The following is a 12,770-nucleotide window of genomic DNA, read 5'->3' on the forward strand; positions in this document are numbered from 1 at the left end:
TTGAGCACTGGGCTTCTTTCAGTGCGACGACGTGATCAGGGTTCCAGTTCCAGGGCCAAGTTTCGACGTGTTGCTGGGTTGCTGGTGCTTGTGGTGGGTATGCAAGGTTACTGAAATTGCATCCCTATTTTCAGAAAAAGCTCAAAAGTTGCTAATATCGCAGCTTAAAATGAGCGACTTCTCGTGCATAATGACACCAATAATAACCAAAAATGGAGCGGAAATAGACAACACTGTGGCACAGCACAACTACCTGCGTTATTGGTGTACTAGCTGTGCTAGTACTTGTTAGCAACAATCCGAACTAGCGCACACACTGCACTGCATTGCTTTGTACTGCATTCAAGACTGACGTCATGCGCTGTGTTTTGCTGCGTAATCACAAATGGCACCAGCCCATTTTGCGGAAAAGAAAACAAATCTTGCTTGCCCTGTTGTGCTCTTCCAGACAACGGATCGCGCTTCAGCAGTGTTTCTTTCCCCACCATCCCTCCCTATCCAACTTATTCACACCATCATAATTATCGTACCCACTAATCGGGTCCACTCTCACAACTGGTGTTATCTAGCTATTTGCTGCGGCTCTGCCTTGCGCTATATATTACATCCATTTAGCATTGCAGCTCTACGTTGAGCTAACAGCAGCTCTACTTTGAGCTAACAGCAGCTCTACTTTGAGCTAACCGCAGCTCTACTTTGAGCTAACAGCAGCTCTACTTTGAGCTAACAGCAGCTCTACTTTGAGCTAACCGCAGCTCTACTTTGAGCTAACCGCAGCTCTACTTTCAGCTAACAGCAGCTCTACTTTCAGCTAACAGCAGCTCTACTTTGAGATAACAGCAGCTCTACCTTGAGCTAACAGCAGCTCTACTTTGAGCTAACAGCAGCTCTACTTTGAGCTAATCGCAGCTCTACTTTGAGCTAATCGCAGCTCTACTTTGAGCTAACAGCAGCTCTACTTTGAGCTAACCGCAGCTCTACTTTGAGCTAACCGCAGCTCTACTTTGAGCTAACAGCAGCTCTACTTTGAGCTAACAGCAGCTCTGCTCTGAGCTAACAGCAGGTCTGCTCTGAGCTAACACCAGCTCTACTTTGAGCTTCAAACCAGTTGTTTCGAAACCAGCACTCCTCAATCCAAGGATGCCTCTTTGTTGACTTGTTTGTGTGAGGGATGGGGCTAAAGGGAAATGAAAAGACTTGGAATAAGTCATTGTACTTATTGTTAAACCTTCGCACAATGGAATAAGAACAAAACGACTAACGCCGTTCAATATTTTAGAAAAATTCTAGGCTGTGCCTTGAGCTCATGCGTTCTTCGGCGCCCGATCTTACTGTTCTTCGTGAAGTACAAGTGTGCTGTGTTGATAAGCGAGTAACGCCAGTGCGACCGGACGTCTCACATTGATAACTGCGGAAATTCCTCAGCTGGTGGCAAAAGCTGCATTGAGCCCTGGGCTTCTTTCAGTGCGACGACGTGATCAGGGTTCCAGTTCCAGCGCCAAGTTTTTAGGTGTTGCTAGGGTGTTGGTGCTTGTGGTGGGCATGCAAGTTTGCTGAAATTGCATCCATTTGTTCCAGAAAAAGCTCAAAATTTGCTAATATCGCAACCCAAAATGAGCGAGTTCTGGTGCATGATGACACCAATAATAACCAAAAATGGAGCGGAAACAGACAACACTGTGGGACAGCACAACTGCGTGAGTTATAGGGAAATGAACAGACTTGGAATAAGTCATTGTCCTTATTGTTAAACCTTCGCACAGCATTCATGACATAGCGGCATGCTCAGGGCTGCCACATACACGTACAAGCCATGTAGTCAGTCCTTTCAAACTTTGAATCAAAGTTCGAAAGTGTAAAGTACCAACCGGGTCACAGGTGACCCGGTACTATATTTTCAACCAGGTCCAAGCGCCGCCCAACCGGGTGGATTACCCGGCTCACCCGGCGCTGGAGCAGACACTGATGTACAGTAAGATCAGGCGTAGAAGTCACTTCGGCAAAGAACACTTTTTTTAACTGAATACCACAGAACCATCAGACTTACATGACTTAGGCTGGAAAATGGGTAAATTCAGGCTAGATTTGCAGATTTTTGAAAGAATGCACGTACCATTTTCTGCATGTTTTCCAAGTGGTGTAATCGCATTGTATGTGCATGATCGTGGAATAAGAACAAAACGACTAACGCCGTTCAACATTTTGAAAAATTCTAGGCTGTGCCTTGAGCTCATGCGTTCTTTGGCGCCCGATCTTACTGTTCTTCGTGAAGTACACTTGTCATGATGATTTGATGCTTAGCGATTCTTGTTGAAGCGGAGCATCACGGACACACTTCATTGGTCTCTACCAGGGCCCTTCTCTGCACAAAGTTGCGGAAAAGTGGCGAAGTATTTTGTGAAAATGAAGAATGTTGCGAAAGCTGCCAAAGCTGCGATTTCTTCCAAAACTACAAAAAGTTGGGAAGAAAGTGGCGAGCATCTTTGGGAAAGGGCTACATTGCATACCTAAGGGGGGAATTTTCCGAAAAGTTGTAGTAACTGACTGATAACAGAGTTCGATATTGCAGAGTGGATGGGAAAGAGAGGTCTGCTCTGAAACCTCATCCTACCTTATTAGGGTATTGAGCACTATTTCCAGCAAGGACTTCACACACTTTGTCCTACTGAAGAATAATAATTTTTTAAACAATCGTCGAGGGGACAGTGTTCATTGCCATTTTACTATACGGAAGAATATTTTTCTTATTGTCCGCAAACTCCAACGCAGCCACTTACACATTTCTGAAACGTAGTAGTAGTAGTAGTAGTAGTAGTAGTATTGTTTTGTTTTTAGTGGAGAAACCAAAACAGGCAGATGCCTAAGAACAATGGACCCACTGTGTAGGGTGGAGGAGGGGGGAGACATGGCTAGTGGTAAATAGTGGCGTCGAAATAGAGCAGTTTCAGCACAGCTACAGAAACATGGGCGTAAAGCTAAAAGCAGGCAAGAATGTGTTGCAAAGCGCTTGACTTGAAGGCGGCTAGTTTGGTGACGCCTCGGATATCCGCATGGAGGGAATTCCAAAGAACTGCGCCAGCATGTGTCACCAATTTGGTAGAATGTGCAGAAGCAGCTGCAGGGAAGATAAGCAGGCAAATGTTGCCTCCTCGAGTTCTTCGTGACAAAAGAGGTTGAAATAAAGTTTCAAACATGTACAGTACTTCTTGAAGAATTTAGACTACGCCATATAAAGCAGAGCAAGTTAAGTTGAATGGTAGCGCGCAAGGGAGAGACATGTACACGCTCAAGCAGCGTAACAGTGGGGGGTCCATGGGGACTTTACATACAGCACGCAGTGAGCGCTTGAAAAGCCTTTCCAGAGGGAGCTCCTGGTGAAAAGATAGATATGGGGCATAAGCATTGGATGCATACAGAAACTCAGGTAGCACAAAGCATTTGTAATAGCAGATACGACATGAGAGGGGTAAAGATGCAGCATGGCGGACTAAGACAGCTATTTTAGCAGAAACCCTGATAGCAACATTTTGAACCATTGTCTGCCAGGCTAGTGCCAGCTCATTGACGTGTCAAAATGTAAGCCCAGATACTTGGCCGATGGTACCACCGGCAGATCTTGACTATTGCATGTCACGCGTAGTGCAAAGGGTGGTGCCCTACGTCACTGCTCAACTTCAATAACTCACATATTCACACCACTATGACTGTTACCTTTCTCATCACTGTCATTAGATGTTTTATTCATACTATATACTTGACTGACAAACCCAAGGTACGGGTCGTAACTATGGTAATGAAGAAGACTCGCGAGCAAAGGCAACGGAGGTGTGAACCACGAATGGGTCTTCTCCAGGAAATCGACCATCGTTCCGGCATCCAGTGTCATTGTTTCGGGCAGTGCTAGTTGTTGTGACTGACGATTTATTCTCCGCGTTGTCACGTAGTAGGTCTATGTTGCATCTTGCTGTGCTAGAAGAAGCTTTGTACATGCGTAGACCTACGCTGGATCCTGAACTTTGTGTTCTGAAGAGTGAAGGAGAACGTTGTCTTTACAGCCGTTTGGATGTGTTGGTGGCGAAGGTGTGAAATAAATTCTTTGATCTCTTGATTTGATGCAATTTTGCAAACGTTTTGTCACCCTTTAGTTTTCACGCTGTTTTGACTCTTCACCTAGACTTCTTTATTCGTGTTATTTCTACACTTTATTGTAGTGTTGAATCTTTCAATCCTAACTCTTTGAACCCTATATCTTAATAGTTGTAGTGCTCATTGACTAGAACTTTTGTTATTGCTGCTTACAATGCCGCTTCGATAATTCTGTTGATTCCCGAACATTCGTTTTACCCAGGACACACTAGCTGCAAACGTAGCTTCCGCGGAGCAATTCGGACCGGAAGGCGGAACGACACCATGGAACCTGTCGTCTAGTCATAGGCCACGAGTACGCTTCACAACGGTGCGTCACCTATTCTTCTTTCCGTTGCAGGACACCAGCAGTCACCCTCGGCTCCTGTATTGGCGTGGATCAGAACACTATCTTGTCGTTGCGTTGACTCTCTCCGTATCCCCCGGACCATAACTTGCTGCTGTTCTCTGGACAAGCCAGTCACCTCGATTGTTTTGGCTACCATTGTGGTCGAACTCTTGGAAAAAGTATAGCCAAGTTAGTTCCAGAGACTCGATCGGCTGTTTTCACTGTCCTAGTTGTCACCAACTGCCGCCGGTTCGGAATGTCTTCCTCGCCGAGCACGTCAGAAGCAGAAGGCCACCAAGGGATGATGGGAGCTCAACCACTCTACTACATGTACATACCACCGTATATTCCGACGGTGGATTCTCAAGGTCAAAGACCAACGCATACTGTGCAGGGTAAGTGATGAAAGTCAAATGTTTTCCTACTTGTGTGCTCTGTACATAATGTACTTGTGTGCTCTGTACATAATGTACTTGTGTGCTCTGTACATATGTACTTATGTGCTCTGTACATAATGTACTTGTGTGCTCTGTACATAATGTACTTGTGTGCTCTGTACATAATGTACTTGTGTGCTCTGTACATAATGTACTTGTGTGCTCTGTACATAATGTACTTGTGTGCTCTGTACATAATGTACTTGTGTGCTCTGTACATAATGTACTTGTGTGCTCTGTACATAATGTACTTGTGTGCTCTGTACATAATGTACTTGTGTGCTCTGTACATAATGTACTTGTGTGCTCTGTACATAATGTACTTGTGTGCTCTGTACATAATGTACTTGTGTGCTCTGTACATAATGTACTTGTGTGCTCTGTACATAATGTAGCGATGAACAATGTTTTTAAAATGTGCGGTCATATCACAAACATTTAACCAAAGTAATTATGGGTTCAAAGGGTTTTCTTGTCACAATCATCAGTGACATATCGTGACTAATGGGAAATTACAGAACAACAAAAGGATTTAGTTAAACGAAAAAAAAGGGAAAGAGGTCCAGTTTGGATTTGTCGTAACTCAAAGTTTCATCCTACTGCAGTCATCAGACGACTGATACTAAAACCTGAGACTAACTATTATGAATATGTTCATGCTGGACACTAGGCGCTTAGGTTGACACAATATTTATAATATCCTATGTGTCCTATGGTAAAAGCTTATGCAAAGGAGGGGGTGTTAGCCAGCCATGGCAAGAGAAGGAAAAGAAATAAGAAAGAACACAATTATCGGAAGAAAATAACACATCAACGGGGGTGAAATTGATCACTATGTTGACTGTGGTGAAAAATGGCGAGAGAAGCTAGCAAAAGAGGCGAGGGACCTTACAACTTGACATGACATATAATATGGTCTTTGAACGTCTAATATCGGATATTGTCTTCATTTCCATGGGAAACTTGAGCCAGTACCAATTTTGCAGAAATGATTGGAGATTTGGTAAACGTAGTTGACAAAGCTCTGGGAAGTACTATACCATTGCAGGTGTGCCGTGGGGAAGTAAACCAATTGAGATGTTCATTGACAATGTTAAGTTTAATACGATGGACTTGGACGCATGACTATCTCTGGGATAGGATAGAGATGGGGCTGCTGGAGGCTAAACTATAAACTAGTAGATCAGTAGAGGGGAATAGATTAAACATTACTCTGCACGATTCCCAAATGAAGGCAAGTATTACACAGACGTTGTGGGTGTTGCGAGGGATAAGTATAATGTTAGCACTGACATATGCCAAACCAGTCCTGATAGTGCAGAATTCTACTGTCCCGGAGCGGCAGCTGCGACTGGCTACTAACTTGTTCTACTAGTATGTCAGTATGTCATGCTAGCTGTGAAGTTTGTTTTCTGTCATATTTTTTTGTTGCGGCATTTTGATACTAGTTCACTTCTTTGTAAGGATATTATTATTCATTCGGAATAGAGTATTAGAGATAATGAAAGTGCCAAAAACATTGCTCATGACAAGCGAGGGCCCGGGTTCGAGTCCTGGTGGGTCTGGCTTAGGCCTCGACCAAATATGCTAAAAAAAAGAGCATATTATGCTCATCGCATATCAGGGAAAACGTCCATAATATGCCAAAGGCTTAGCAAGATATGCAAAAAGATATGCCAAAATGTGCCAAAATATGCTCGACATAAGCAGAACGTGTAGATCATTTCAGTAAAATTACAACCTTGGAATATTCACTGGCTTCACGGTTATCATGCTTATGGTACAAATCAAAACACAATCATGCGGAATAGTATGGCTGGGGTGTGTCCCCAGCAACCGTAGCGATAGTGTTTATCCATGGGGAAATGTAGCAAACGCCTCAACCATTCCAAATTCATCCAAAAAGGCATTTCTGAACGCATCTTGTCCATAATATGAATATTTTGTCCTCGTTTTCTTCAGAATGGTTGATAAATATGGTGGTAAAGACACACCTGGCAATATGGCGGTAAACACACGCCTGCCCACACACACTCTCTAGGCTGCAAAGTTCTGGCACAGAGCTCTCCTTCTCACCACCACCACCAACAGTTCGCGCCTGGCGCCTGGTCGATGCATGGCTGGCGGTATCCGGCATAGCAGGCTGGTACATCAAGTAGCGCATGGCACATAGATGATGACACAGCAACGACATGGCTCGATTGCGACGTACGTTTCGTCCCAGCTGGACTCATCAGGCAATCTTCTTCATGGATGTCTTCATACGGAGCTTGACTCGGGAGAATGAAGTTGAAGACACCACTGCAGCTGTACTTATGGTTCATAAATATGGTGGTAAAGACACACCTGGCAGTATGGCGGTAAACACAGTAAACACATATTTATCAACCATAAGTACAGCTGCAGTGGTGTAGTCAACTTCATCGCATATCATGACTCACACATGTAGGACAAATACAAACTCACTGATATGCTGAGGGACAATTCACTATTGTAAAACTAAGCACACATCTATGGGACGGGACCACTTCAGTCAGTGTTTTCAAGTATCTAACAATTGCTATCATTAATATCTTTTTTGCCCATTGTCAATTTCTGCCTTGCTCTGTAACACAGCATTCGATGGGACACATCAACAGGTACAGACAGTGCTGCAAGCTGCAGGGACTAGTGTCACTCCAGTACAGCCTGATCCCAACAATAGCTTGACCCATCCTTTTTCAAACCAACCGCAGCTTGTTGGTCCGCAGCACAGCCATATTGGACAACCTTTCAACAGTGGCGACTTCAGAGGAGTTAGCAGTAGTATTGTGGGACTTCAACGATCATCATTAGTGGAGTCAGCAATGAGTCTCCCACAACATCCTCAACCAACCATTGGTCTTATGTCATCACCAGCCCAGTTTGCTAGTCCCTACGGCCAGCAAATGAATCACCACGTCCATGCCACTGCTACCAGTGGTAATCAGACATTAGTAGCATACCTGCCATATAGTATCCCAGCAATGCACGACAATATGGCCAGCTCTAACAATCCTGCGGAAATGCACGCCGGCTTTCCACCGACCCCACTGAACAATCTATCACAAGGCGTCAAGTACCAATTGGATAACCCCTCCACCCCTCCAATGTTTGGCGGACATCCCAGAAGTCTGTGCGAATGGCGTGTGAACAACGGTCTACAATTGTGTGGGTTGGCGTTCTTTAGTGTCACCGAACTAGCGCAGCACATAAGAAACGTTCATCTCCAGCAACAGGACAGTACCGAACATCCCACACAGGAGAATGGCAATGTCCACATCTGCCACTGGGACCAGTGTACATTCCCCAAAGGATTCAAAACAATATATAAGCTTGTGAGGCATATACGAGTTCATACAGGTGAAAAACCCTTTGTCTGCAATCATCAAGACTGCACACGCAAAGCATTCACAAGTTCCGCAAACCTGAAGATACACTACAGAGTCCACACAAAGGAAAAGCCGTTTCCCTGCACCTTCCCGGACTGTAAGAAAAGATTTTCAAATTCTTCGGATCGAAATAAGCACATGGTCGTGCACACGAATGATAAACCCTACCGATGCAGGGCAGCAGGATGTACGAGGAGCTATACACACCCAAGCTCGCTTAGAAAGCACTCCAAACAGCATCATGCTCGAAATGCAGCCAATGGCAATCGTGCTCTTTCCTACAGTACCACGGACACCAGCGCAGGGAACAGTGACTTGACGTCTGCGGATGGTTCTATTGCTGCGGACGGAGAAAGTTATCACGGCAGTTCGATTTCATCCGATGAGGTACTTGCAGACCAGCACCACCACCATCAACAAGAACAGGAAGAACAGCAGCAGTAGCAGCAGCAGCAACACCAACATCAACAACAAGGTTTTGCACTTGTGGCTTGCATGGACCAGTGTCAGCCTGCACAGCCGCAACACTTACCACTGGGAACGTCCTCAAGCATGCTGACTGTGAATTCAGCATCCACGTCATCTCTGCCTCAGTTACCTTATCATTTGCCCTCTGCCCAGGCTACTGCTGGTAGTGATTTGGTCAACAGTGCACTGCCAACACCACCTGGACAGCCGTCTGATAGCTATGCCGTGTTCAGTGAAGTATGTCAGGACAATGGCGGAAAGGGTGACCTAGTAGTGGCAAACTAAGGCAGTAGAGCAACAAGAAATGATCCCTTGTCTATATGTTCCATACAGACATTCCCACAGCCGCCGCCGCCACCACAGCCAGAAGCAGCAGCAGCAGCAGCAACAGAAGCATCGGCTGTGCCAGCAGCTGTGCCAGAACTGACTCAAAACAGACAGCTTGTTCAGCAGCAACATACTCACTTCTAATACCCGGCAGCATGTCAGCAGTTGCAGCCACGACCACCATCAGCTGCCGACGCCCACACACACACAGCAGAAACAGCTATCGCTGGTGGCTCACACACCGCAGCACCAATCATCACCTGTGTCTCAGAAACACAACCATCAGGCACAGCAACAGTCGACAACACAACAGGAACGAGCACAGGAACCCTTGCCCCAGCATCAGCAGCACTCTCTCCCATCGTCGATGCAGCTGCACCTCTGCAGCAGCATTGTGCACAGCATTCGACAACTGCTCAGCCAACACTATTTCTTGCAGGACAATTGCTGCACCCCGTACTGCCCTCGTATGATGCTCACTCTCTGTCATCACAAAGACACCTCCCAAAAGGCATTACTAAGCAAACACACCTTACACGGCTTGAAAACACTGTTTTCATGAGCTGAACAACTGCCGTTTCAAAATGGCACTGCAGCCAGCTTCGTAAATGGATGTGTTAAAACTGTCAATAAGGTCATAACTTTCAACCAAACAATTTGGCAATTATTATCAAGATCTAGCTAACTCCTTAGTTTTACGGAGTTGACGATTTTTTTTATTATATCTAATTCAAAAAAGAGGTATGAAGTGTACAGCTGCAAGTTTAATACTCGCTGTGCATAGCTTTTGTGATATTGAATTATCGTATCAACGCTGTCCAACGCTGAATGTTTTGAAGGTTATTTCATTAGAGATGGAGCTGGGATGTTGCTAATTAGGCTGTGGAACTAGTCAATCAGACGACTGACACATTTGTAGAAGTTCCTTTTTCAAATGTCTCGTCAATTTCATTTTCCGCATGTTGTCTTCACTAACATTACCCATGATGCTGGCCACATGTATTATAGCGTCAGTAGAATTGCAGCTCAACATCCTAATCCGCACTGCCTTCAGTCTTGTTTCTACCCACTCACTGTCAGGATCGGGTATTTCCCCTCCAATTAGTAACCATAGTACCCGTTTCTTTTTAGTTCACTTTTTCGGCTGATCTGCTCATCCCGCAGAAATGTGTCAATACTAATGCTGGCCTAACAGATTTTACAACTGCTGAAGAAAGTCTTGTCTTATGCGCTGAGTCTTCAACACTCATAATTATCGTATCTGTTTTCAAAATAATGAGATGGAGTTGTCCTCTTATTCATATGGGAATTTGTGAGCCAGTACTCGAAGTACAGATGTGCAAGCACATCATAGAAAACAATACTCGATAGCGAAGTATTCGTGAGCAAAAATCATAAGAAAGTAGCTTGAGACGCTTCTTTTTAAGGGGGCAGCCTACCCATAAATTTCATATGGCACACACTCCTGCTACTATGCTGGCCCTCAGGACATGATTTACAAGTTCTTGCGCCTCACTGACAGGCTTTCCAGGCCGGAAAAACTCAAATTTCCGGCATAGTGCCACGGTGTGCGAGCCACCCAGGAGCCAAACAAATGCATTTACATTTTTTTCACATTTTCGTGCTCATTCTGTTCGTGCGCGGGACTCAAACCTAGAACAAGTCCAGAAGCAGCCATGGGTGATGGGGTAGGGCCCCTCAACGAGGCCCTGGAATCTGTCACAACGGAACGAGTGGGCGTTCTCTCACACACACCCACAGACCCAAGTCAATTTTTGAATTTTTTTAGGTTGAGCACGTGCTACGAGGTCGTACCTTTGATACAACATCCAGTGCTGCGACCTCCACAGCAAGCCATTTCCACAGCGCTGCACACCAAATCCAGGATACCCTCAGAAACCGGCAAAGACTACCACTCACGTTTCACTACTGCCTAGTACTGAATCCTACCTGACTTCTTGACACGACTCAAACTTGCCAAAGTCACTAAATCAACGTCAACTACAATAATCAAGCCACATATCTGCAACGTCACGAGGGTGCTTGCAAAAGTGCAGCCCAATACGTGGCTCAAAACCCTGATTTTTTGGACTTGGAGCAAAATTCTGCACACTTTCACGTGTTTCCATGATACGACAAGTTGCGCACGGTCTGCTCACATTCAAATACAGTGCTGCCAACAAATGACAGCGTGCAACAAAAAAATCTTTCCTTGCAAGGGCACATTTTCGGCCATAACTCTTGAACGGCCGGTCAGATCGGGACACAATTTTCAGAGAATTTGCAGCTATTCATGCTCTTTCAACTGACGTAGCACTCAATATGAATTTACAAATTCGATTTTTCAGCGAATTTTTGGGTAGTCTGCCACCTTTTAAAAGGGGTTTGGGGACAGTTAGGCCCAAAAATTTAATTTCAACATCAGCCCAATCTGACATCAGGTTTGAATAGGTACAGCCTTATATTTTCACTTAGTAACATCAGGTTTGCAATTGCCTGAATAGGTCTTGCCAAAAACACAATTTTCCTTGATACCACACAATATCGCAAAATCCGAAAATTGATGAGAAATCGTCCATAACACCAGATAGGACAGAAAATATGACATAAAATTACACAGACTGTTCGAGGTATTTACTAAGATGATATCAACACCGAAAAATGTACACTTTCGTTGACGATGGGATCCACGTCGTCATTTCCTGGAGAAGAACAAAAAGACGCAAAAATGAAACTTTGAATATTTTTTGCAGTTTATTTTTGAGTTTGCCCCATATATGGATACTTCAAATACGTTCTATAAGTGGGTTGGAACAGGTTTACCGCGGCGAAAATAGGGGTCACCTTGCATATTCTGGAGAAAAATCCAAAAAACTGTCAAAATTTGCCTAACATTGGTAAATTCACGTATCTACAGTGTACATGTATATTGCTTGTACTGCTCTGCTGCTGCTGCTTTGGTCATAGCTTATTGGATTTTTGGCTGTTAGGTGTTGCATAAACTCGCTAGAGCCCTCGGCGTTCAGAACAATATAAGGATGGAATAGCTGAACTAGTGAATTTGCCGGAAAACCCTGGGTGCACACATTATCAATAGCTGCTTTTCTCCATGATTACTCTCCTGTTGCTACTTGGTTTTGATACATGTACATGTAGCTGTGATAGCGCTTAGCACAGCCCCATATCAAACTACAATGAAAGCTGACATGTTGGAACGAATCGAACAACATTGAGTCCTCTTGTTCTTCAACTATACGAGCCATGAAGCTAGAAAGACCTGGCTCCAGAAGATGTTACGAGAGATAGGAGAGTCTCCAGCAGGCAGCGCATCCATCTTCAGGAAGTGGAAAGAGCAAACGGCATGGTCCTTGGTTGAGGTAAATGCTGAATGTTTGATTTGTCCCAACCAAGATTTCAGCACTTGGTTCGTCACGATTTTCGCTTGCCAGCTAACCTCTCCGCACTCCAGCTTTCCCCTGTCGGTGTCACGTCCCAGTACACAACGGAGAGGACTACTAATAAACAGTTCACGGCACTAACAGCCTTGAACACAGTACTTCTTTCACTTCGTGAATACAAGAAGACAACTGAAAATGACACAATTCTTCACTGATCGACCTTCTCTCTCACGGAGCTAAGCAGAATGTGCGTCAC

At 44.7% G+C, this 12,770-nt stretch overlaps 1 protein-coding gene across 1 annotated transcript; it reads left to right on the plus strand.

Moving 5' to 3' along the window:
• Positions 1-4,296: 4,296 nt before the first annotated feature.
• LOC135808217 (zinc finger protein ZIC 4-like) lies at positions 4,297-10,154 on the plus strand. Its single transcript, XM_065321374.1, has 2 exons — positions 4,297-4,869; positions 7,528-10,154. The coding sequence occupies exons 1-2, from the start codon at positions 4,731-4,733 to the stop codon at positions 8,763-8,765; spliced, it is 1,377 nt and encodes a 458-aa protein (XP_065177446.1). The 5' UTR covers positions 4,297-4,730; the 3' UTR covers positions 8,766-10,154.
• Positions 10,155-12,770: the final 2,616 nt, after the last annotated feature.

Source organism: Sycon ciliatum, chromosome 2, assembly GCF_964019385.1.
Source record: "Sycon ciliatum chromosome 2, ocSycCili1.1, whole genome shotgun sequence".
Lineage (NCBI taxonomy): Eukaryota > Metazoa > Porifera > Calcarea > Leucosolenida > Sycettidae > Sycon > Sycon ciliatum.

Bases quoted from the DNA above. Each gene is read 5' to 3' on its own strand.
- LOC135808217 (XM_065321374.1), top strand. From the start codon at position 4,731: ATGTCTTCCTCGCCGAGCACGTCAGAAGCAGAAGGCCACCAAGGGATG. The intron at 4,870-7,527 runs GTAAGTGATGAA...TCTGTAACACAG, and splicing joins ACCAACGCATACTGTGCAGG to CATTCGATGGGACACATCAA.